This window comes from Hyaloscypha bicolor (assembly GCF_002865645.1).
Source record: "Hyaloscypha bicolor E unplaced genomic scaffold K444scaffold_87, whole genome shotgun sequence".
NCBI lineage: Eukaryota > Fungi > Ascomycota > Leotiomycetes > Helotiales > Hyaloscyphaceae > Hyaloscypha > Hyaloscypha bicolor.
Genome location: NW_020194589.1, coordinates 2,987,057 through 3,010,350, shown reverse-complemented (window position 1 = coordinate 3,010,350; position 23,294 = coordinate 2,987,057). Strand labels below are relative to the sequence as shown.

The 23,294-nt window shown below is 49.3% G+C and overlaps 10 protein-coding genes across 10 annotated transcripts; 5 read left to right on the top strand and 5 right to left on the bottom strand.

Moving 5' to 3' along the window:
• Positions 1-688: 688 nt before the first annotated feature.
• K444DRAFT_591416 (uncharacterized protein) lies at positions 689-2,314 on the top strand. Its single transcript, XM_024878191.1, has 4 exons — positions 689-927; positions 979-1,146; positions 1,198-1,551; positions 1,597-2,314. Exons 1-4 carry the CDS (start codon positions 772-774, stop codon positions 2,065-2,067), a joined length of 1,149 nt encoding a protein of 382 aa, XP_024736142.1. The 5' UTR covers positions 689-771; the 3' UTR covers positions 2,068-2,314.
• A 1,133-nt stretch (positions 2,315-3,447) lies between these two features.
• Positions 3,448-4,031, bottom strand: K444DRAFT_614028 (small nuclear ribonucleo protein Sm D2). Its single transcript, XM_024880463.1, has 3 exons — positions 3,974-4,031; positions 3,893-3,925; positions 3,448-3,842 (listed from the first exon to the last, which is right to left on the bottom strand). Exons 1-3 carry the CDS (start codon positions 3,991-3,993, stop codon positions 3,581-3,583), a joined length of 315 nt encoding a protein of 104 aa, XP_024736141.1. The 5' UTR covers positions 3,994-4,031; the 3' UTR covers positions 3,448-3,580.
• Positions 4,032-4,140: 109 nt separating this feature from the next.
• On the top strand, positions 4,141-6,095 carry K444DRAFT_614027 (ClpP/crotonase). The gene is made up of 2 exons (XM_024880462.1): positions 4,141-4,330; positions 4,381-6,095. Exons 1-2 carry the CDS (start codon positions 4,280-4,282, stop codon positions 5,797-5,799), a joined length of 1,470 nt encoding a protein of 489 aa, XP_024736140.1. The 5' UTR covers positions 4,141-4,279; the 3' UTR covers positions 5,800-6,095.
• Positions 6,096-6,609: 514 nt separating this feature from the next.
• Positions 6,610-10,551, top strand: K444DRAFT_530493 (uncharacterized protein; the record flags this gene model as incomplete). Its single annotated transcript, XM_024874907.1, has 3 exons — positions 6,610-6,733; positions 6,795-9,197; positions 9,245-10,551. 3 exons carry the CDS (start codon positions 6,610-6,612, stop codon positions 10,549-10,551), a joined length of 3,834 nt encoding a protein of 1,277 aa, XP_024736139.1.
• Positions 10,552-11,196: 645 nt separating this feature from the next.
• On the bottom strand, positions 11,197-11,673 carry K444DRAFT_531438 (replication factor A protein 3; the record flags this gene model as incomplete). The annotated part of the gene is made up of 3 exons (XM_024874982.1): positions 11,197-11,270; positions 11,333-11,506; positions 11,595-11,673. The coding sequence occupies 3 exons, from the start codon at positions 11,671-11,673 to the stop codon at positions 11,197-11,199; spliced, it is 327 nt and encodes a 108-aa protein (XP_024736138.1).
• A 1,487-nt stretch (positions 11,674-13,160) lies between these two features.
• K444DRAFT_614024 (uncharacterized protein) lies at positions 13,161-13,712 on the top strand (the record flags this gene model as incomplete). Its single annotated transcript, XM_024880461.1, has 2 exons — positions 13,161-13,368; positions 13,424-13,712. Coding segments are annotated over exons 1-2 (272 nt in total), but the record flags the coding sequence as incomplete, so codon positions are not given.
• Positions 13,713-18,200: 4,488 nt separating this feature from the next.
• On the top strand, positions 18,201-19,484 carry K444DRAFT_630845 (uncharacterized protein; the record flags this gene model as incomplete). Its single annotated transcript, XM_024883268.1, has 1 exon — positions 18,201-19,484. The coding sequence occupies one exon, from the start codon at positions 18,201-18,203 to the stop codon at positions 19,482-19,484; it is 1,284 nt and encodes a 427-aa protein (XP_024736136.1).
• A 51-nt stretch (positions 19,485-19,535) lies between these two features.
• K444DRAFT_427741 (uncharacterized protein) lies at positions 19,536-20,221 on the bottom strand. Its single transcript, XM_024872748.1, has 3 exons — positions 20,143-20,221; positions 19,895-20,090; positions 19,536-19,839 (listed from the first exon to the last, which is right to left on the bottom strand). The coding sequence occupies exons 2-3, from the start codon at positions 20,041-20,043 to the stop codon at positions 19,587-19,589; spliced, it is 402 nt and encodes a 133-aa protein (XP_024736135.1). The 5' UTR covers positions 20,044-20,090; positions 20,143-20,221; the 3' UTR covers positions 19,536-19,586.
• Positions 20,222-20,347: 126 nt separating this feature from the next.
• On the bottom strand, positions 20,348-20,626 carry K444DRAFT_614020 (uncharacterized protein; the record flags this gene model as incomplete). Its single annotated transcript, XM_024880460.1, has 1 exon — positions 20,348-20,626. One exon carries the CDS (start codon positions 20,624-20,626, stop codon positions 20,348-20,350), a length of 279 nt encoding a protein of 92 aa, XP_024736134.1.
• A 1,362-nt stretch (positions 20,627-21,988) lies between these two features.
• Positions 21,989-23,274, bottom strand: K444DRAFT_653376 (50S ribosomal protein-like protein L4). Its single transcript, XM_024885875.1, has 3 exons — positions 23,159-23,274; positions 22,989-23,112; positions 21,989-22,939 (listed from the first exon to the last, which is right to left on the bottom strand). Exons 1-3 carry the CDS (start codon positions 23,240-23,242, stop codon positions 22,263-22,265), a joined length of 885 nt encoding a protein of 294 aa, XP_024736133.1. The 5' UTR covers positions 23,243-23,274; the 3' UTR covers positions 21,989-22,262.
• Between the last annotated feature and the right edge of the window lie 20 nt (positions 23,275-23,294).

Below are 23,294 nucleotides of genomic sequence, written 5' to 3'. Positions count from 1 at the left end.
TTGGGAGCCTTGAAACCCATGACTTTTCGCACATGTAAGAAAAAATACGCAGAGTTATTTCGTGGTATCAACTTTGGTGGATCCCAGGGTATTGAGGTAATATCAAAGAAACTCTCTCGATGTCCCACTTAATCTGTCTACAATCTTCTTTAAGTTTATTTGCCTTGTTGACTGAGTGACTGCATGCACTATTCTTGTAACTTCAAGTGGAATTCTTTTACCTACTCAAGAACCGAAAAGTCATTCAGTTTTCCTGGAATTTAGCAGGCCCACAAACCCTTATTGTCTCATACAGAAGCTGTACATTGAGATTCTTAGTTGCCTGATTGTCCGGCTTAAGAAATCGCCAGGCGTGGTCCATTTCGAAATGATCTACCTAAAGCCTGGCAGGCGGTTTCATCCCTTTCCTTCCTTTTGTTCCCCTTGAAATTTGGGGCTTCTTCTAGTGAATACAAGCCCAGCTGCATTTTAATTTTGAATGTTCAAGCGACTTAGGGGTGTTCAAACTTGCCGATATTTGGTTGTGGTAAATACTCCTCCAAGCGAATTCAACGCGAGTCTTCATCCATCCTCGACAATTTCAACCTCAACTGCAGCAGCCACACAGAACTTGATCACTTCTGCGATGAAGAAATGATGGCGGAGCCCCAGACCCAATCCGCTGACGACAGCCAACTGCCACCATCTTCCACCAATTCAAATCCGACAACACCGCAACGAACCACAGTGCCCACCTTTACTGCAAGCCCTACCCACATCCCGCGCCATAGCATGAGATTTGGCAATGGACAATGTACTCATCTCACAATGACGCGTCTATACACTTCCGAATACCGCTGCTCTATCTGCCTCCGAATCGGATCGATGGGCTGGGTTTACAGATGCACGCAAGACCGAGAGCTGCTCCTGGAAGAAGATATGGAACGGGTTAGTGCTACCACATGCCATTTCATGAATTCAATGACTGAACGCAAGCAGGAAAAGCTTGACAAGCTTTGCGGCATCTTTGAGCGGCCAACTTCCCCAAGACCGAGAGGTCCGGCTGCACGGCTTTCTAGCATGAGCTTCTTCGATGAAAACAGTGACGAGGCGCTTGAGTCATACTCAATCGAGCAGTTACAAACCATACTCAAGCAGAGAGCCCATGTGAGTAGCCTTCAATGATTGATGGAAAACTCAAGACTGATATAGAAGAAGGCCAATGATTTAGCTTCCCCTCGATCCGATCCTCATCCCCTTCAAATACCCCATACGCTCTTTCCGCTCCTCATCAACCCTCTCTTCCCGAACCCAGATATCATCACGTCGGTCACCCCAGAAAAGTCGTCAAAGCCCTGGTTACCTCTTAGGGGAGGCGAATGTCAATTCAAAGTGTGCCACTCCTGTCGTCCAACTTGTGAGATTCGGAGCTACCTCAGCCTCAACGGTATTGCAAACAACGACATTCCTCCAACCGCAATCACTGGTTTCGGTTTCAACTTAACCCGGAAGCGTCCCGTGGCGTTAGTCGAGCATGTCAAGAATCTCGGATTGAGAAAGAACCCGCCTCCAGTAAGTCAAATCCGTACATTCATGTCATAATTTTAATGATTCCAGCGCCCGCCACTACCGTGCAGTACCACGTTCCATATCCCACGCGTATCCAGTCCAGCAGAGAACAATTCAATCCTCGGTCTCGGAATCATAAACAACACAGAACTACCATACCGCTCGAAGCCACTGCCCCCGCTTCCCTCATCTGCACTAAGCCCAGATGTTCCCAATCTCCCAGAATACGGCCCTGAGGCCAATGCTGTATTCCGCGAATTTGCGCTCCGTCAACCTCCTCTGCGTCACGCGCGACCGCGTCGAATCGGAGTTAGCTCGCAGGCAGAAGTGCACATGGTTCCATTGCCAGAACAGACACAAGAGGAGATTGCCATGACTGGTGCACCGTTTACGCCAATGGAAGAACTCGAGTTAGATAACGGTGTATTTGGCAGTGCGCCCCTGGAAGTCAACGGTGGAGTTGCTGTGATGGAGGAAAGCGTGGACTTTAGAGTGGCGGATGTGGTCATGCAATTTTGATGCTGGATCCTTCTCCTAGAGATACATATGTGTGGAATTTGGTGTAAGATATTTCGCAGTAAGAATTGCGATTCGCTGTTGGACTAAGAAAGTGGCAAAGATCTGGATGGCTTTTGCGATGGACTCAAGGGGGCTGCATTCTCTCCATGGCGTTGAGCAAAGCGATTGCCGCAGCCAGTAGACAGCGCGCCCACGCTCTCTTGGGATAGCATAGAAAGCGGAAGAGAACCGTAGCTAGCCAAATGCCAGCTAAATTGAATCAATACTAGTGAAGAATATTCGGCCTTTCTACCTGCTCAGATACAAAATATTTGTGCTTGGCTCAATGATAGGGGTTCGAGGCCATTTGGGACCAAATATCAACATCAATGCGTGTGGGAAGTCAATCCCACCCATTATGCCTTTAGATGAAGGTTATTTCAGCACTGTTTGACACCAAAGTGAAGTATAATTAGACACATTGAAAATAGGCAGGTTAGGTAAGGAATAGTATCTGTTAAATTGGCTTGCTCAGTTGGCGGTGATAGGAAGCGTAGCCTTTAGCATACAGCGCGAAGCTATCGAATAGCTTAGTTTTACAAAAATTCCTTGCCGAAACTACTACATAATGCAGTCGCCTCGGCTACAAAGTAGTTTCGGTGGTGGGTATTGACCCCATCCTGTTGTGGTACCTAACAACAGGGCCTGCAGTGATCAGCATGATGTGAATCTGAAGTTGCCATACGTGGTTCAGCTGATGTGAAACAACAAAAAACTATGTGGGAGAATTACCGTACGCAAGTATTAGCGCAATCACTGTAGACAAATACCTATCCTCTAGAGTCTGGGAGCTTAAAACTTCACCAGGTTATAGGTTCGATTCCTAGATTAATTCGATAATCTTGACTCATGCAGTGCTAAATTGGTGGTTTTGTTTCAAATATTTAGATACTTTTAAGCTTCTAAGCTTGAACGAGCTCGCTTGAAGTCGCAAAAGCTTGTCTTCTCTTTCTTCGTGTTGATTTCCGCGCAGGGGGATGATCTTGCTGAGCGCCTTACACAAGTACAGTCCTTGGTGGGGGTGGGGGAAATATTGCTTGTCGCCACGTCGGTAATGTCTGGCTAGTCCGGTCCCGCCTGGCATAATTTGGAGTGGGTGTTCTGTATCATTGGGGCAGAGCTGCGATTTTACATCGTCCGGCTTCAGCATGGAACATCGAAATAAGGATCACTTTCCTTGTCCATCATCAGCCCATCTCCTCTTTTCTCATAACACAAAATCAAGAAGAAGAAAAGGCACCAACACAAAACTTTTGTTAAGAGAATTGGTGTATTCAGCCACTTTTCGACGCCTGTATTCATTTCCAGAGAACCGCTATGAGCCAACCCTTATGACTGCCATTCTCCGTCCGTAGAAAACCACCCAAATCCTCGTCGAAAGCTCAACTAAGTAGCACCAGGATAACAGAATCTCCTCTCAAGAACCTGTGATATCAAATCAGCACCCAGCCGTATCAACCCTTTGGGAGGACACTCACATCTTGCTGATAAACCGATCCTTATTGACAGGCCTTCCCTTCTTCCCTTGAGCACTTCTTGGCGTCTCAGTCCACATCTCCTTCACGTTCTCCAACACCATATTGCAATGCCTGTCAAACGCCTTCACGCGTGCGAGCAACTTCCTGTTGTTCCGGCATGAGATGAGGACTTGTGTGTGCGATCTTACGGCAGTCTGGAGGATCGAGAGCGGTCCGGACGTGAATTCGTGCTCTTCGAGTTGCGCAATCTCGAACTCGCTGTGGGAGGGTTAGTTCTGGGCTCGAGGAGGCAGAGGTGATGAACGAACGTGAGGTCGCTGCGTGGCTTTGCCAGCAATTCTCTGGAGGCATGTTAGTTTTTGTATTCGAGGAAAAATTGATACACATACTGGATCTTTGCGTCCGCCATGATGTTGCTGTTCTTGACGTTGGCACAACCGTTTTGGCTGCCTCGCGAAGCTTGTCGTTGAAGGAAATCGCGATGCGCCCAAAAGAGACTAGCGTTATAAATTATGGGAAGGAGCCGAAACTGAAAATATCCCGAGGTTAGGGCAGAGAGGGATTGCTACTCCGCGTTCCTTTAGTGACGATTGATTTTCCTTGGTCGCGCTCTGGACTTTCCTTTCTTCATGTTTGCGAAGTCGTTGTGCGGGAGAGCTGGGTCAGCAGCGTGCTGTAGCTCGAGACGTGCAGCTATGCCATTGAGAGCTAAAACCACAAATCCAGCTTTTGGGGGAAGAGCACAGGTAAGGGCGGGACGGAATCATTGAGAGGTCTGGCATTAATATGATCTTAGATGGCGACAGACTCACGGCATGGCCAATCGTCGAGCAACGAACCGGATATTATAAGGGAATTGCCTGGGGATGAGAAAGAAGATGTGCTTTTTGATACTCTGTTTGGCGTCCGGACAATCGAGCTCAACCGGCCGAAAAAACTCCACTCCCTCAATGGATCTATGATACGAAAGATAATACCGAGGTTACAAGAATGGGCGAAGTCGGACATGGCAAATGTGGTCATCATCAAAGGATCCGGACCGAAGGCGTTCTGCGCTGGCGGAGATGTGGCAGCTCTCGCTGAGGATAACTTGAAGGGCGAGGAGGGTCAGCGAAAGTCGACGGAATACTTTGGGCTGGAATACAAACTGGACCACCTTATTGCAACATACGAGAAGCCATATGTTGCATTTATTGATGGCATCACAATGGGTGGAGGAGTTGGACTGAGCATTCATGCTCCATTCCGAATAGCTACGGAAAGAACGGTCTTCGCCATGCCGGAAACGACCATTGGGTTCTTCCCAGATGTGGGAGCTTCATTTTTCCTGCCTAGAATGCCTGGAGGTGTTGGTACATATCTCGCCCTCACAAGTGAAAAGTTGAAGGGTGTGAACGTGTTTTACTCAGGAGTCGCAACACATTATATCCACTCAACATCACTCCCAGCACTGGAGCGTCGTCTGGCTGAACTGCGATTCAAGGACTACGATCCATTACACGAGCGACTGCAGCTCATTAATTCAACCATCGAGGAATTCTGCACTGGTTTGCCACACGATGAACCCATCCACATTCAAGGCGAATTACGGAATGCTATCGATCGATGTTTTACCAAGACCAGTGTACCTGAGATCATTGCCGCTCTGAAAGCCGAGGATGGGGAAACTAAGCAATGGGCTCAAAAGACTCTTGCCACCCTGCACCAGCGGTCGCCAACTGCCGTTTATGTGACACTTCGTCAAATGCAACTTGGCAAGAATTGGTCTATTTCGGAAACATTCCAACGGGAACGCCAAATTGCTGCGAAATTCATGGCCCATCCAGACTTCACTGAGGGTGTCCATGCCTTGTTGATTCGAAAGGATGGCAAGCCGGCGTGGAAACCAGCTTCACTCGAGGACGTCAATCCAAAAGACAACATCGCGGACCCATTCTTCACAGTCGAAGGTGCTCATCGATTAGGATTGTTGAGTCAGGACGACTACAAACAATATCCCCACGCACAATTCAGTATCCCATCAGAAGGGGCCATACAGGCCGTAGTCAACAAGGGAGAGCTGACCCCAAAGTCAGTCGTCAAGTATTTCGTACAACAGAGGCAAGGAAAGCAAGGCGTGAAAGAGATCGTTCAGGAGGTGGTAAACAGAAAAACCAAGAAGGGGGGAAACGACAAGGCTGTGTGGATTACAGAAGAAACAGCGCCAGTGGTCTAACTTTGAAGAACGTGGCGAGCGTTGATGGTGTATGATATAATGTGGTGGATTTGTAGAGATATCGGGTCATACGGCAGGGCGGATGTTGATAGATTCGCGGTCGCAAAGGTGTTGAATGACCCAAGTTGACCTGGAACAAATCGAAAGGAGATATAAATCATGTGATTTTAAGGGGTTGTTGCCTATCAGCCTGAAAACATGGCACGGGCTGAGTCATAAGCGCGGTATGTTCGGGATTTTTGTCTGGCGAGAGTATAAAAGGACTCTACCCCGCTCCGAAAAGATTCTGATTCATCTCTCTCTTGGTGTGCTGGAATTTGATCTGACAGAAGTCAACAATTACGGCTACGGATTGCGGCCTAAAACGCACATTTCGGGTTCATCGTAAGCCCGAGGTTTAACCTAAGCGAGCCCCGTGGTCCGTGCCTCCCTCGCGTCGATTGGAGGAAGCTCGCAACCATCAACATCGAGAGTGTACATCCTTCGTAACTTCATTCAATTTGAACAAAGTTGAAAGAAAAGAATACGAGTATCGTCTTGTACCTTCTCGTTGTCCGCCATCTTTAAAAGTTCTCACCTTCACCGCTTTCAGCGAAATTTGTTCATCATTAGTTTCGTTCCGGCATTCCCCACACGCGTGAGAACCTCGCGACGCGAGGTATGGTCCAGGTCCCAGCCTCCACGCTTCCGAGAATACTCTCCACACCCACTCCCGCTCAATGACTTCACGACCTTTCCAATAACCTTCAGGGAGCTCGCTGTCACATCTAAAGCTTTCTGTGTCGACATTGCGAGCAGACAAAGCTCGCAATGTCCTCTCCAGCCGGAATGCCCCCAGGCTTCACACCCTGGCAGGATACGCAACCTCAACCGCCTACAGTGGCTCCAAACAACGCTGGTAATGAAGATGGAGTGTCGGTCAGACCTATGAGACGTATGTTTCACTGATTGATCTAGAGGTGGTGGAGAAATACTGATCGCGTTTCAATCTACAGTCAAAGTTCTCTACACCTTCGATGACCAAAACAAGACCAACTGCTTGGCACGATGGCCGCATGTTCTCGATATTCAAACTATCGCCATGGACGAGACGGCCTCAATTGGGGTTATTGAATTGAAGACATGCATACAAGCTATCGTCCAATGCAGCCCGGAGCTTCTCTCAAGACTTGGCCAAGACTACACTGTCTACGCGTATGATTACTCCGAGTACGATAACCCTCTCGTGGGACAAGGAATGTTATCTTGGGCTCTCGCAGCAGCTTCGCCGACCCCAGGCGCGCCCGCACAGCAGTCCCGGCAACTCATTACTGGACGCGTTTGCAAAAATATTCTCGGTCTTTTCACAAACGGGGTGAAGGAAACTCTGGAGGTCAAATTGCGGCTTGTACCTGTCCCTACAGTCTTACAAAACGATTACATGAATACGATGGAGAAATACAGAGGCATGAGTCAGGGTCCCTCGAATGGTTTCGACCCCAACGAATGGTCTTCTTTCTTGCAGTCGAATCCGAACATCTCTCAAATGACGAACAAGATCTCCATTCCGCCGAATTCCAATATAGGACAGAGAGAAGGAATGAGTATGGAGGTCGTCAATCAGCTTCTTAATCCTCATCTTCAACAACAGCCAAATATGGACCCGTTCAATCAGATGAATACCGGAAACAAGGGTAATGCGGACAATGGCAACGCGACTGCTGGTGGAAAGCCCAAGGCCTCGTCTCGCCCTTCTTCGAGAGCTTCTGTCAAGCGGCCCAGAGCCCGAAAACCCAAAGCGACCGCCGCTGCTGGAGGGAACACGTCGGGATATGAGGAGGGCACAGATGGAGATGATGGACCTGCTCCCAGGAAGAGAGCTAAGGTTACGAAGGCGGATAAGAATATCAACACGCCATTTTCTGGGGAACCTGACTCACTTCGAGTCGCTGCAAGCACGGCAGGATCCTTACGTCTTTTCAGACCAATCGCCATGTCACCAAATCCCCAAGCTGGAGCAGGCAGCCATCTTCAAGAAATTCCACGCGCACCAACTCCTGTTCCCCAGCTACCAAACCAGCACATACATCGAGATCGAGCCCCGTCTCAAAGTAATCTGCGACGTGATTCGGTAATCTCACAAGTCGAGCAACAAACACAATCACACATATCTCCTTACCCGCCTCTGATGCCCGAGGATCAGGTTAGGTATTCAATCGAATCAGCCGGCCCCTCCCCAGAACGAAATCCCAGTCCAGCCGACACAACGATTGATATTGGTTCTTCTCCTCCTTTGATGAGAAGCAGGCCACCATCTCTCATCCGATCAAGCCCTCCCTGTCCATCAAGCCCCCTATTGCCGGAAATGCCCAGGACAGACTCGGGTTTTATGAGTGGGTCATTGGAAGATCTTTTTGGAGAAGATGATGAGACGATGAATAACGAGAAAGAGTTTGAGCTTCCCGCTCACAACCAGAGCCGCACTGCCAGACGGGTACCCACTCCTATTGAAGAGGTTCATCAACGCTTTGAAATCCACGAGGTCAATCCCGGACCGATGGACCTTCTCCCGACTAGGATGCCAGTCATTGAACATCCAAAGCATGTCGAGTCAAAGGCTAGGGCAGCAAGATCTCGTGCTGGTAGTGTCATGTCGGAAGATGGCCAAGTATTACCACCTTTGAAGAACATCAACAAACCGTCGTCTCGTCGATCGACAGTATCTCAATCGCAGAAAGAGTCTTCGCAGCGCCCGAAATCTCAAACGCCAGCCGCAGACCCTAAACCCGCAGAAACTCGAGTGTCACCATATCCTCTCCCGGAACAGCAGGCACAACAGCAGCAAGAGCCTACCCAAACTGCTCCTGCTCCAGCAGCGCCTCGATCAAGACCTGCATCTCGGATGATGGTGCGCACAGCTTCAATGGGATCATTAACCCTTCCTACGGTTCCAGCTAGTGATCCGGCTCTACCACCATCAAATCTGCAGCGATCGCAAACTTGGTCTGAAGTCCCTCATCCAGTGACCGAAGCTCCCATGCCTCCTGTACCCGAGATGCCTTTGATGCCTCCAATGTCACAAAACCCCAATTCTAATGCTCCACCATACAGCCGCACCTTGACTGCAAAGAAAGCGTCAATCAAGCAGAAATTAGAGTTGGCAGTCGCAAATGGAGAAATGCCTCCATTCTGCAGCAACTGCGGCGCCATCGAAACATCTACGTGGCGAAAAGCGTGGTCCCAGGAGCACAAGGGAGAGCCTGGATATTATGAGTATTCAGATGAGCCGGGACGAGTTACTGCCGTCATCGTTTTGACCCGGGATGAGCAAGGCAAGCCTACATCTTATCAGCTTATAAAAAAGTTCCTGCTTCCAGAAGAAAGCCAAGATGATTTCAAGGAATTCCTCCTTTGCAACCGTAAGTTCTCAGAAGTTAGGGAAACAGCAGGGACTAATCAGAAACAGCTTGCGGTATTTGGATGTCGAAGTACAAGACTCAACGACCTGAGACAAGATGGGAGTCTACGCCTCAGGAGAGAACTGGAAATGCCCAGAAAAAGAGACCGACTCAGCGCCCATCAAAGCCGAAGAATTCACAAAACCAAAATCTCATGATGCCAACTTCGGAGGCCAACTTCCCACCGTCAGAAGCCAACTTCCCTCCTTCCGAGGCAAACTTTCCTCAGTCGGAAGCGAACTGTCCTCAGTATGAATCAATGGGCCCGCCTGAAGGCGTTTCCCCCAGCGATACCACTGGAATGCAGCCAAGTCAAGGTTCTCAACCACAGAATGACGGCCAGCCGAGAGGAAGTATTCGTCCAATAAAGCGCATCAATGCGATGACATCTGACGCTGCTTCTGCGGCTTTGAGGAGAGCAATCAAATCTAGTCCAGCCAGATGGGCAGGAACACAGCACAGCCCTATCGATGTTGAGGATGATTTAGGCTCCACTCGAAGACTGCTTTTCCCATCGCCAAGGAAGGACGGATCACCGAAAGTCTTGGGAGAGATTACCACAAACGTCGTCACGATTGCCACAACCTTCCACTCGCCGAAAGAGCAAGTGATGGAGGCACAGAACAAGGAGAATTGTCCGCCTGCGGTCGAGGCTGACGATGCGGATACAGAGCTTCTCAGACTTTTTGAGGAAGAGATGGCAAAAGGAGAGATTGCTCGACCATCAACACCGACAGCAAAACCATCATCAGCGAATCCCTTCAAGACGCCAACACGTCAGACGCCAAGTCATCGACCTGTAACACGAAGCGTTTCAAGGTCGATTCGATCAGCTAGGTCGGCAAAGTCACCCAGTCGGTTGCTTTTGTTCACAGGAACTCCTTCACGAACACCAGGTACCCGTCGGTCTCCACGACACCATGATCATGTATTCGAGTCGCCGTTTACTGCCACTTTGAATCAGTTGATGTCCGAAGCCAATAACCAGACATCGCCAGCACGAAATGGCATGGAGCTTGATTTTGGCAGCCTGCCACCTCTACCAAACATCAACCAAAATCAAAATATAGACATGAACTTTAGTCTCGAGGATTTCTTCTCGACTGACGTTCCGATGCCAAGTTCTCCGCCGAGGTTGTTCAACTTGTATGAAGATCCGACGGCGATGGCAAACATCAACTGGGAGGAGTTTGGGAAGTTCGATGCGAGGGATCTGGAGAAGAATGGGGATGAAGTGGTTGTTAAGCAGGAGGAGGACGAGACGATAGGTTTCGGAGATGATACCGAAGCTGGAGAGGAGCATCAGGCAGCGTGAACATTGCATTTATTTTTCCGCGTATATCGTGCATAGCGGGGTGTTTGTGGAATTGTCTGGATACAAGGCATAGTTGCATTGGGCATCGGCGTTATTCATCAGCATTTGGGGAGCAAGCAGAATTGCAGAGGCCGTTTTCATGGGCATTTGAAGAGCGAGCAGAATGATTGCATGGCGGCGACATACAAACGAGCTAGGAATTGATGACAAGCGGGATGAAAGAAGAAATTCATAGCAGTACATGATTCCAAGCTTGCCGTGAGACTGTTATTCGTTCATGTTGCAAACAGACAAATAGCTCCCAGAATTGACGACGAGAGGAACGAGCTCTACAACTGCGTAGTAGGTGTCGATACTCAATGCACTAGAAAAGTTGGGTCGATTCGTGCCATGTGCAACAAATCAGAGGATGCAATTCCAAGTCTTCAGTAGTGTCTTTCCATTTCGTGATTCATCCACCAGGCAAGTCCGACACATAACTTCATTCCCATAGTCCCTTATCCAGCGCCGCCCTGAAGCAAAGCAATCCATCGGCTGCCATCTCAAGACCATACCTTTCCCTTCTTCTATCACATTGACGCAACTCCCAATGTAAAACCGCACCCGGAAGCAGAACCCTCATCCATCAATCATCGCCATCAGGCCTCATTGCTCCGAGTAGAAAATCTCCTTATACCGATGCGTTGCGTCAACCACCGCTTTGACAGCCTCGAAATCAACTGCGTATTCCACATTAGCCCACTTCCCTCCCTCCCCCTCTGCTGCCTTGGAAGTAACGCACCATCCCGTCCCAAATCCCTACTAACCAACACCCGCACGCTCAAATCCCCATTCACCTTGCCCACAACCTCGACCCAGTTGCCCACCGTGAGATGCGAATCTCGGTTCAGGTGCGCGGTCACCGCTCCGTCACTGTCGAGCGTGGCGTTGTCGCCGCGGAGTTGGGTTACGCGCCCTAGCCCCCCGGAGAGAGGGTTAGTATTGGGGTGGAAGGTGGAGAGTGGAGAGTGGAATTGGGGGAAGCGGGGCCCGGGGGAACGTACCAACGAGGCGGATTGTGCGGGAGGTGAAGTGTTCGAGGTGAGGACTGGTTAAGCGCGGGGTGGACAGCGGGTCTGCCATTTCTCTTCTTGTTTTCTGAAGTTGGGTTGCTTGGGAAGTGGGAGGGGAGGTGGAATTGAAATTGTGTGAGGGAGACTGGATTGTGGGTGGTTGGTGGAAGGGAAGTGTTGTGATTTTTTGGGACGAAGCTTGAGATTGAATTGATGGAGACGCGATTTCTGGCGCGTCGCCTGGTCAGGTGGATTTTAGCGTGTTGTTACGGTAGCCGGATTCTTCACATTTGCCCATTTTCAGGGAGGCGAATTTCCAGTCGCGAAGCAGTAGGATTTAAACAACGTTAAATAACATAATAGGGTAAACCCTATGCATAACATTTAACTTCTTTACTTAATAATTAATTATTTTATTACGTTTTAATTAATTGTTTGCTTGCTTATATAGTAATCTCAGGCCTAGTATTTACTATCCCGGGTTTAGCACTCACCGAATTAGGCAAGGTGCGTACATAAGTTAGGCGCTGCTTTCAACGTCTATAAAAGTCGCCTTCCTACCTAGCTCGACCGTCTTCCTCTGTAATCCTTTTTCAATACCCCTTCCCTCGGCTGTTTAATCTTGTCATACGCCACCGACCCCTGCCAACGCAAACTCGCCGCGAATAACCCCTCTACCGCCCACGCCGCTGCTAAGAACCACGGTCTTAGCCAGTCAAAGTAGAAAATAAGGATTTTTCTTGCCTAAAATTGATGCTCATTCAATTATTATATTTTCAAATAGGTCTTTTGCTAATAAACAAGTATTGTCTATATTTAAACCGTCAAAGTCTTAAGTCCTCATGCTGCTTCATCTAACCAGTGAATTCAGGTGCTGGAGGTGACTTCAAAAGAGTGGCCTTCCATTTCCAGTAGCGATTGGCGGATACTCGGATTTCAAGGTATGACGCATGGAAAAGCAGAATCTGCCTAAAGGATCCGTTAATTAATGCGTCCGCAGGTATACGAAGTGCCAGAGCATCTGGTGCCTCTTAGGTAAGCGGAGAAACTGCCTAGATACGTCTCATCGCGTCTCATCGTGAATTTTTTCTCAACAAAACACAAAGAAAGAAACCATGCCCTCAAGATCCTACTCCCGGACAGAAGCTGTCGCTGCCCTGCGTTCCTTCTACGAGTTCTTCGCAACGCTCCCGTCTCTCGAGCCGTCGGAAATCAGATACCCGCCACCAACCGGATGGCCCAGTATTACTGCAACTTCTCTCGCAGGTCTCGATAAGAATGAAGATGTCGTTGATCTCCTTAAGCATATTCCATACATCACTTGGGATGTCCAGATCGCGTACCAAACCCATGTAATTGACTACACCGGATCCGACGTGCAGCAGAGCATTGAGAAGCGTCAGTCGGAAGGTTATATCGTCCCTGTGGGTGCGGGCGTGATTCCCGAACATGTTGCGATTTTGACGATGGGCGGGCGGTATGGTAGCTTTTTGCTGCTAGACACGCAAGAAGGTAGGCTGTCAGCAATGGAGAGCAAAGACAAAGCTGGAAAGATGTAGGCACGGTCACGGATTATATCCAGATGGAACGTCCAAAGAGAAAGGAGCCTCCTAGGAATGATCCAGATTATTGGCGAGCGTACGAAACGCTTCCGATTGCGGAATTTTTCCAGGGCTGGATAGATAATTATCGCTCTTTGGACTGGGTTACTGTCCCTGAGAATACCGATGATGGGGCGATGCTGAGTCGGACGAAGAAAACAGATGTATGTGAGCACTTTAATTGAGTTGTGAGAAGAACAGACCTGATCTTGGTTCTAGGAAGTTCGAGCTATTTATCGTGAGCACGGCTGGCCTGATTCTTTCAGGAGGGAAGAATGTAGGAAGGCATTGATAGAGTGGGATAATAATTGAAACAGGATCAGCGGGGGCAAGGAGCTATATGCAACAAGGATATTTGTCTGATTAAATGGTGATCCTGCTGTAAAGTGGTCAACCAAGAAGCTATTTGTGAGCTACAAGTTGAAATCTCAGGTTCTACAAGTGCCTTTAACGTTAGTAGAGGTCAAAAAAAAACCGTCGGAGGACCCTCTAACATTAGTGAAAGGCAATTTAAATTGCAGATTCATTATCAAAGGGTTTATACTCCACTTAGCGTCTCTACTTTTTGGATTTTATTCAACCCGAAGAATATCTCAAAGTTGGCGATTCTCGAAGTTCCGGTTCTAACTCACGTGACGGTCTCCCCTGAGCTGCCTCCTCGGTAGAAGGACAATAATCTTCAAGTCCACCCGCAACTTCGCCAGGATCAATCCACCTCTATTTTCACTGCAACCAATCACCTTGCCCCTTCCCCAATTCACCCTTCCCGATCCACATGAAATCAAGAAATCCACTCCCATCGGCGACGCTCTAGGCCCTACGATCCCTACCTGCACATAACACCCTCTAAGGGAACCGAGCTGTTCGATTCCCGTGTCCCGTGAGCATCAGAAATTGAGGGGCAGTGTTGCCGATAGACGTGCGAATGGGAAACGTTATATCTTGTCTCAAGCACGTGAAGTCATTGTGGTCTGATTTGACGCCATGATCGGATCCTGCACCCGCTAAAATTTGGAGGGCTGGAAAGGGAGCCTAATGCAGCGGGGAAAGGGTGTTGGAGGGGGGAGGGTTCGTAAATTCGAATCCTCTGTGCCTCCGTTGATGGGTCTTCGCTATGGTGGGTGCACTGGTGGAGCCAGGGAAGAGGTGCAGCAGGCAGATCGTGGCGTTTTCGGGCGTCAGTCGGCCTGTTCGTCGATGCTCCAAGGCCCTTGAGTGTTGAAGGAGAGGAGGGGTAGGAGCTGACTTGTGCCAAAAGGGAAGAGGCTTGGGAACTGAGGAAATTGTTGGAGTTTTGGGTTTAGTCTGGGTGGTGGGAAAGCAGGATTTCAGTGCCTTGTCTGATGCGGAACCGGGAGTTTGAGCGTACAATATGTAACAGGCTTGATGGAAAGGTTCTCCGCGATAGCAATTTGTAACAGGAACTGAAAGAAGAAGTTTTGAGGTTTGATGGCGATGAGGAATTTCGGCGCGACTCGATGGAGCTCTTTTGAGGGATGGGTTGTAGATCGCGAATTGGTGAAAGGCTAGAGCTGGCTTTGGTTGATCTTAAATTCTTGATAGGTATCCAAGCTATGAGGCGTATGAAACTTCGATGTACAAGTCCTCGAACGGTGATCCCAAAGCCTAGGCTCCATAAGCCAGCAGAATGTCCCGAAAAGTGGCGAGTTTCCATAGTCGTTTGACTCCCGAGTTCCCGAGTTGAGTCCTGATGAGGCTTCGGCTTGGGGGGTTCGGTAAGACAGGGTGCCGCAGGTCGCCTCCCCCCCAGTAGTTTTTCCCGACTTCGCTGGCGGACTTGTTTGTATCTCGATTCAACGGAGACAAGACTTGGACCTGGATCTTGGAGACTGAGGAATTGAAATCAGGGACTCAGTCTTCAAATCTGCCCCTCTATTCTTTCAGCATTTAATTTTTTATTATGAGGATGCCTGATCCGAAATCTGTCTGATGCTGGATCATCACTGTGGCTGTTGAACCAATGAACAGGACTGGTACGAACCGCAAATATGGTGCATAAGCAGCCAGAAACGCTTTAAGTCGGCCGTTGGCAGTATGGTCACCGAATTCCGGGGACAGTGTGACAAGAATACTTGGCTTGCATCGGCATGTGTTGAAGAGAAACGCCAGGAGTGACTGAGAAGAGAGGAGGCGCTGAGACAGGGCTGAGAATTCACGTACAACCTCCTCAGAGGCTTTAATCCAACGACAGAAATAGTGACTTTGTGGTTGTAATGGAAATAAGTGACGAATTATTGGACTGTGCAGAGCTGGCTGTTTGGTGTTCAAGATAGGTGACCACCTTGTGCCGAGTGGCTTTCCCACGTTCTTGCCGCAGGAATAAACAAAGTGAGGTTGCAAAGGTACAAACGAAGTCCGCTTTGCAGACTACTATTGCGGGTACTCGTATGATTTGAGGTACGGCCCTTTTCCTTGGAGGTGCAGTTCAAAATCCGAAGCTCATTGTTAACGCTGTCTGAGATATAAGATCACACAGTACAGTACACGGCATTTGAAGTTCCCATTGAAGAGAGAACGTCCCAACAATTAATCGTCAGAAGTATTTCAATTTTAAAACTGGCTCTTTGCAGCGGAAAATTCGGGACTCGGCACCTTATATACCCTTCAGAAGCCGTTTATCATTTTCCCTTTTCGGTGCTATGAGGGGGTGAGTCACGTGAAAGTCGTCATTCTGTCGATCTCTAATATCAGGGCCCTTCATGATAATGATCCGCCACAGTTGCAAAGCGCGGACAGAAATTGCCCCTTGTCGTTCTAGATCGATCCATCCTCGGCTCGAACGACGGTGTGTCGCGTCGCAAAAGTGCAGAGGCGCCTTCCACTTTTATGACGATGGAGACACCTCCGGAGGGATACTGTCGGTTCTTTCACCTTGTCCAGACCCGACAGGGCACACAATCTTCTACAGTAATCTTCTCTTCTCCCCCTACAGCGAGTGGTTGCGCAAACCCTTGGTTCGGAAGCCTTTACTTAGTACTGTAACAGGTTTTCCACATCATGGCAAGACTCTTCGCTTCCGGGAATAAACGATGTTCATCAGGCGCAAAATACATGGAGCATCAGATGGCTGCTCTGTGACTGGCCCGCGCGACGGATGGGATTCTTGAGAATCCCATAACCTTATCTTCTGACAAGCGCTTATGCGGCTAGCCCTGCCATGTTCCCCGGGCCTGCTCTCGCCGTGATCGAGGCCGTGGCGCTTGATCGAGCTGTCCAACTGTTCCTTGAATGGGGGACTTTACTATGTACGTGTCCTTCGTAAAGGATAGATGTGCGTGCCGGAGGAGTGCGGTGGGCCTAAGGCGGCTCCAGGAGTGGAGGTGGTCGGCGTTGGTGCTGGTGCTGTTGCTCGGGCTGGCCTCTGGCGGGGGACGGCTTGGAGGCTGCTGCTCGTCGCCTGCAGTTCCTGCGTGGAGACTATTGGGCGGGAACTCCAGCTCCGCCATATTAGTAATAATGCAGCGAGCAGCGAGCAGCGAGCAGCCACGCAGCCCACATTTATTCTACATTGAAGCTTGGAGCTGATGGTGTTAGTTCGCGACGAGGGGGGCCGAAGCGGAGACCGACTCCTGCAAAAGCTGATGCTGGAGCTGATGCTGATTCTGGTGCTGATGCCAGTACAGGGAAATACACCTGATTCGCAGAACCGCAGCGTGTCCTCCGTATCCACCCCACCTCCAGCAAGATCCCCTTCTCTGTGCTTCACCATTATGAACCGCGGCCTACAGTACTTAGGAGTTAACGTCTGTCCTGGCTGGGGAAACTCCGATGGGAAACTCCTCTTGCATGCCTGTGGTCCTGTGGCACTGATGCCCATCGCTGCGTTCCCGCCTTTGCAAAAATTTCCTGATCCTGGAATCCCTGCACCTGCCTGCACCCACTCCCCGGCTGCTGCCCATCTCGCCCTATCACTGCTCGTCGGAGCTCGAAACACAGATCCCCGCCTCTTTCAACGTTGCAGAATGTGCAGAATGTGCAGAATGCCATCTCCAGTAGACGCGCCTCGTCGTCATATCCCCTGCGCGTCCACCAAGATGGTCTGGCAGCTGGGGGCTGCAGCTATGTGCTGGTGGCGGTGGCACCAAGGGGTCCAATGCTGGAGATCTGCTTTATATAGCTGATTCGCGGTGCATCGGCCGTTTTCCTTCCCTTTCAAAAGGATTTCGAGCAAAAAGGCTTTCGCGCCATAGTATTTTGTTTGGACTTTCCATCTGCAAAAGCATAGACTTGCCTGGGTCGCCCCAGAGTCTGGCTGGATGCTGAGTCGGTTCGGTCCATTTTAGCTTGGCCACTGGCTCGAAGCTTCCTCCGCCGTATCGTCATACATCCCTCTGCCCGCAGACCACTCAACTTCTCTGCGAACCTTCGTAAACACCACAAGTGGCTTTGGAACATCCTCTTGCAAACCCGTGCTTCAAGGCGATCTTCTGGACAGGAAAACCCCATCCTCCCTTTGTCCGCAAGCATTTAGACAAACGAGGCACCTTCTGCAATAGCTTCGATTGATCCTGTTAATTGAAAGGTACGCAATTCAGCAATCTTCTGTTGGAGTGCAGTTATTTCGACTCAAGAAACCTTTAGTTAACACAATGCCTTCTAGTCATTGCTCCAACCAAGCTAGCAGACCACAGCAAGCATCTATTGAAACTCAACAAGCTACAATCTGGAGGATCATAGTGCCTTGATATATAAACCATTCAACAGTCCACAGATCACCTTTCCCTCGAAACCAACATTGCTCCTCAGAGAACCAGACAATTCAGTTAAAAGGGATATCATAGCATCTTCTTTCTTGTCTAGACAACAAGAACATCACATTTTCCATACGAGACACGATTGACTGCTCCTTTGGCATTTGTGTTTGCCAAATTGTCAAGTCATCCACCAAGACTGGTTAAGGTCGCCGTGGGGCTTAGCCGAAGTACATTAGACCACGAGCACACTCACAACCCTCGATCTTTGAGAAATGGCAACCATGGACAGTTCCGAGCATGGCTATTTCAATATCGACCACTCAATTGGAAAGGGGTCCTATGAGAGTATGTTTGCCATAGATCCTGTTTTGTTCGATACATCTGCATCGATCTCCGAAGATCCGAGCTCGCATCAAGACCTCGACAATATCCTTGGCGGACAGTTCCTTGACCAGCTTGGTTCAGGTTCTGGTATGTTGACCCCGGGATTCAGCGCTTGGAATACACAAGGAACTGCATACAGTCCATATCCCGACATGTCATATACGCACGCATTGCCGATTGATCAACAGCAAGCTGGCGCCGGACCGGGGATTGGGTCGTTATCGAGCGATTTCGTACAAAGCTTCCCTGAGTCGAATGGCGTAGAAATGCAAGCTGTGCAACTTCCCCATTCGGTTCAGATCGATGGTCTTCAATCACCGACTGGTACAAAGTCAGATCAAACTATGGTGTCTGCAGAGCCCGCAGCGAAGAGAAAGTCGGACGCTGCAGCAGACACCACGAACGGACCTCTGCCGAAACCCAAGAAGAAGCGAGGACCCCGGAAGTCGAAACAGAAGACAGAAGAAGAGAAGAGAGCCAAGGAAGAGCGGAAGCTTGAGCGCAACAGGATGGCAGCCAGCAAATGTCGTCAGAAGAAAAAGGTCGCAACTGAGCAGATGATGGAGAAGTTCAACGAGTTAGAACGTCAAAACCATTGGATGAAGGCGTGTCTGGAGGAGGCGAAGCAAGAACGGAACAAAATTATTGCTTTGCTTCTTGAGCACAAAGAGTGCAACTATCCTGCTATCGACAAGTGCCTCGAGTCGCAGCTTGCAAGGATTGCCGACGAATTCGAAAACCCTCAGCCGACTGATATGTTCAGAATGGATGACGATACTCGAGAATTCCTCAACTCGAATGCAAGCTCTCCTTCCAACGAATCGCCGAATATATCCCGGCGTAACTCGATGGCTATGTCCAGCTCCGGTTCAAACGCTTCTCTTCCGGAGTCTGCAACCGTCTCGCATGCTCCACAATCATGGCCTACGGCTGGATACCAAACCTGGCAAGAACAATTCGGTATGTCCCAAAGGTACCAGCAGCAACAAATATCCGAGCCCTCCAAGGCATCCCACCATCACTCGCCGTCCTCATCCAGCTCAACCTCGATGTCTCGACAAAACTCCAGCCGCACCTCAGTCAGCGAAGAGCATGACGATAACCAGAGGAACGACTCCGGAATCAGCGAGATGGACACGCCGCCCGAGGAGAGAAAAGAAGAACCTGTCGGACATTCCTGACCATGAGGGTATTTCGCTGGCAACCAACGATAGGGTCCTCGCTCGCGAGGTCCGCACATGATGCCGAACCATTGAATTGCAAAAATGGCTCTTGCAGGTCTTTCAGACCTCCAAGGCCCTTCGGTGTTCCTTGCTGGCTGGGGTGGAGGTGGGTTGTAATGATTCGCGGGAACTGGGTATATCAGCAGAAGAGCTGAATAAATAATGAACGGGGGGGGGGGTCTTCGAGGCGTGGATTTTATACCACGGACCACTGCCACCTCGGAAGCAGCTTCTCCGCGCAGGCACGCTTCTGATCAACTGTAAGAATAATACACGAAGCGACGATTCAAAATTTGACGGGGATTTGAGCACGCTAGCTTACTGCTATAAGCAAGGCAGGACTTGCGGCGAGGTTGCGTTGGGCGTACTTGAATGATACCACGATGGGCACCGATACATAAAAGCCATAGCTCTTGATGAGCAAAAGCGAAAGGAAGCAAGCTTGCCTGGAGAAAGGAGGGAGCAACAAGGAGAAGCAAAAATATTTGTTGCGAAGAGAGGGGTAAAGATGTAACATAAACAAAACAAAAATGAATGAATGATGAAGTCTGCATGGGCTTGTTGCTGTGCTATTGTTGGTTGTGAAGATATAAATAGACATGTCCTGGTGACTGACAATTGATTTGGATTCCCAAAAGAGGAAACCATGGGAAACTGGGATGGGTATATAAACAATACGACGTCTTCAGATCGAGTTCGAGTTCGAAGGGTGGATGATGTATGTCCGTTTAAGGAGCTGAGCTGAGCTGAGCGTTGAGCTGGGGTGACGGAGTCGGGAACACGGATTGGAGTTCGGGGTGGGAATTAGTGAGGGGCACGGATTAAAAATCCGCTAGATTTTTGGTGAGCGGCGGGTTGAAAGTCCGCGGGGGAGTGTGGGCGACGTTGTTCTGTTTGATGGTGGAGGACGGATGGAAAACCCGGGCCTCTGGGATGGCGGGATGGATTTTGACGGAGAGGGGCGGATTTTGAGATCCGGCCGAGTTTGGTGGAGGTGGAGGCTGGCCAGAGAAAGCGGCACTGAAATGAACACTTTGAACTTTGCAATGTCCCGAGCCCCAAGTTGGGTGGATAAATCCTCTCCGGATATTCCCCCGCATCATTGTAGGTTCAACGTCAATCTATATACATACCCTTTCAATGAAGATTTCGAAATTCTGGGATTCCCAAGACTTGCCCCCTTTTGAGTTTAGACGAATGTCTAACTCGGACTTGGGGCTTTGAACATGACTGGGGCTTTTTCGGTCCACCGCGAGAGCGGTTTGTACTTGTACTCCAACTTTGAATTTAGATTCCGGTGTGATTATGGGCTTGAATTGCTTGGAAAGGATACAGGCAGTTACTAGAGTTTTAGGTAGGGGAGAAGGCACGAGGACACTGCCAGACTACTTGCTTACTTTTTTGGTTGATAGCGGAAGAGGAGCAGAAGGTAGCTGGATTATGTTCCAGGAGTGAATGATAGTAGACTGTGTTTAGAAAGAAAGGGAGGTCCGAGGTGTGAATGAGGAGAACTGACACAAAGGTATCCGTGAACCGAGGACGTTCCTGGTTCAGACTGATACCTCTGTGGAGAGGCAAAGTTTTAATCTTGCCTGGGGACACATAGGGTGTTTGGGCTCCCACTTTGATGATGGTATGGAGTACAGGCCGATTTTGAGGAGAGCTGAGGTGCGGGCCTCACTTTCCGTATGGGGTGGGGAAACAAGTTAGGGAGCCTCTGGCACAGAGCGCCATTGAAGGAAACAGGGGGCGATGCAAAGAAATTACTAAGGAAGAAGTTAACGATCGCTCTGCATTATAGCAAAGCGATTCGAGGTTTGCACGAATCGTTTCTTACTACAGAGGTAAGTCAAGTACATCAACCCTCAGAGGAAACATAATGTTGACTCTGGCGCAGTGGTGTCTTCGGCCTTGAGACTGGGCAAAAATGAAGCACTACACACAATTTGACAGCAAGATCTTCATCCGATTTTTAGGGCTTCCAATGACTCTTGCGGAGGAGGATACCTTGAAAAGGGGGGAAATTGCTGTCAAGTGGGAAGCTCATTGTCGACAGCATGTACTCGTATGCGGTTTCGAATTGCTTACGTTGTATCAAATATGTCCATTTGATGGTAGATGATCCGCAACTTCGAGATATTATCAAACATCTCGGAGATATTTTGGACAGCATTCATGACGAAATTCCGCTTCATGCGGATACTATTACCTTCGCTCGGGAAGAAGGGGAAGAAGATTCTGGTCCCCGGCAAGAATGAGAGAGAGGATGGGCGAGTTTAGCATGGTGACGGCGCGAGCTTCGTCGATAAACAAGTACAAGATATGCGGAACTCGGTGTCACTTTCATCCATAAGATTGTAAAAGTTGACATCTGAAAATCGCTAAGAAGAATTGAGGATGATAATATGTATAAAATCTCAATTGTAAGGAATCTCAAACTTAACATCTTGTTAGATATCCCTCGCCCTACAGGTAGTTTCTAACGCTACTGGGCCTTCAGGGTTCCGTAGATTATAAAATCGCTCCATGAGTTGTAGACACGTGGAAAAACGAAGATTGGAAATAGCGCAATTGTACAAACTCCACTTAAAATAATGAAATTAAAAAGTGTTCCCAAAGGACAAACTCCTCTTACGGGCCGAGTTAGAAAGACCGCACCTGCAAGAAACTGCATGTCATCAGTAATTGTTACAAATATGTACAAGATTCTCTCTACAAACTCCCCAGACACGATACCTATACAGCGCTCCTGACCTTCGAGACAAGATCACTCTGATGTTGGCTCAAAATCTCATCCAGCGCCCTCTTCTCAATAATCACCCTCCCCAACTCCAACAAATCCTTAACATCCACCTCCTTAACCATCTGCACTCTCCCATCCTCCCCGGCATGTCGCAATGCCCTGAAAAGATTCTTCTTGAAGCTCCCCGTGATAACCAGACTCCTGCCGTCCTCGCGGCCCCAATGATTATGCTCGAAAATCTGCCTCGCAAACCGTGTCTTCGGATGCTCGATATCCATCCCATCCTCGCAAACAATCAATTCGCCCCTCCTATACCTCCAGCTCAGCGCCGTCCGCCACGCAAGATCATACATCTTCTTCGGCAACGCCGTAGCAAAATCTCTCGGGTGCGGACCAAAGGATTTCCCTCCGCCTTTCAGCATGGGAGATTGCCTAGTTCCCAAACGTGCCATTCCCGTCCCCTTCTGAGGGCGAATCTTCCGGTGCGAACCGTGGATTTCCCAGCGCGTTTTCGTTGATGCAGTGCCTTGGCGTGTGAAGTCACCTTCAAAGATCACGGCACGGTGTAGGATGTCTCGACGGAGGGGGAGATGTAGATGTTTGCTGGCGTACGATTCGAAGCGTAGGGGCTCCATGGTGGGGAATTTGTAGATGGTTGTGAGGACTGAGTCTGTTGGGAGTTGTTAAAATCGGTATTAAGAAGGGGAAAGGAGGCGCACCTTGAAGCTCAAAGGCTGGGTCGGTGGCGGTTTGGAGGAAGGTGGGATCATATTCTCGTGATACTTGAGAGGGCATTGAGGTCTCTGTTGCCATTGACCTCGAGAGTCCTGGTGCAAGGCATTGCTAGAGATCCTGTTAGCAGAGGACGGCTTTTCAGAGTACTACATACCGTTAAAGGGTCTTTAGAAGTCGAATTAAAGGTCCGCAGTGTTTTTAAGCTTCTCGAGAAGCTCTGCATCCTTTTCGATGCCATTGTCGATGTATTTGGGCGATGGTGACAATGCTCGTCTTCCCTGAAGTGAGAG

Coding starts and splice junctions, on each gene's coding strand:
- K444DRAFT_591416 (XM_024878191.1), top strand. CDS start 772: ATGAGATTTGGCAATGGACAATGTACTCATCTCACAATGACGCGTCTA. Junction 928..978: donor TGGAAGAAGATATGGAACGG/GTTAGTGCTACC, acceptor GAACGCAAGCAG/GAAAAGCTTGACAAGCTTTG. Junction 1,147..1,197: donor TACTCAAGCAGAGAGCCCAT/GTGAGTAGCCTT, acceptor ATATAGAAGAAG/GCCAATGATTTAGCTTCCCC.
- K444DRAFT_614028 (XM_024880463.1), bottom strand. CDS start 3,993: ATGGCGGACGCAAAGATCCA. Junction 3,926..3,973: donor ATGGCGGACGCAAAGATCCA/GTATGTGTATCA, acceptor ACATGCCTCCAG/AGAATTGCTGGCAAAGCCAC. Junction 3,843..3,892: donor AAGCCACGCAGCGACCTCAC/GTTCGTTCATCA, acceptor ACCCTCCCACAG/CGAGTTCGAGATTGCGCAAC.
- K444DRAFT_614027 (XM_024880462.1), top strand. CDS start 4,280: ATGCCATTGAGAGCTAAAACCACAAATCCAGCTTTTGGGGGAAGAGCA. Junction 4,331..4,380: donor CTTTTGGGGGAAGAGCACAG/GTAAGGGCGGGA, acceptor ATATGATCTTAG/ATGGCGACAGACTCACGGCA.
- K444DRAFT_427741 (XM_024872748.1), bottom strand. CDS start 20,043: ATGTTACATCTTTACCCCTCTCTTCGCAACAAATATTTTTGCTTCTCC. Junction 19,840..19,894: donor CCCATCGTGGTATCATTCAA/GTACGCCCAACG, acceptor GCAGTAAGCTAG/CGTGCTCAAATCCCCGTCAA.
- K444DRAFT_653376 (XM_024885875.1), bottom strand. CDS start 23,242: ATGGCATCGAAAAGGATGCAGAGCTTCTCGAGAAGCTTAAAAACACTG. Junction 23,113..23,158: donor CTTCTAAAGACCCTTTAACG/GTATGTAGTACT, acceptor CAGGATCTCTAG/CAATGCCTTGCACCAGGACT. Junction 22,940..22,988: donor CCCAGCCTTTGAGCTTCAAG/GTGCGCCTCCTT, acceptor AACTCCCAACAG/ACTCAGTCCTCACAACCATC.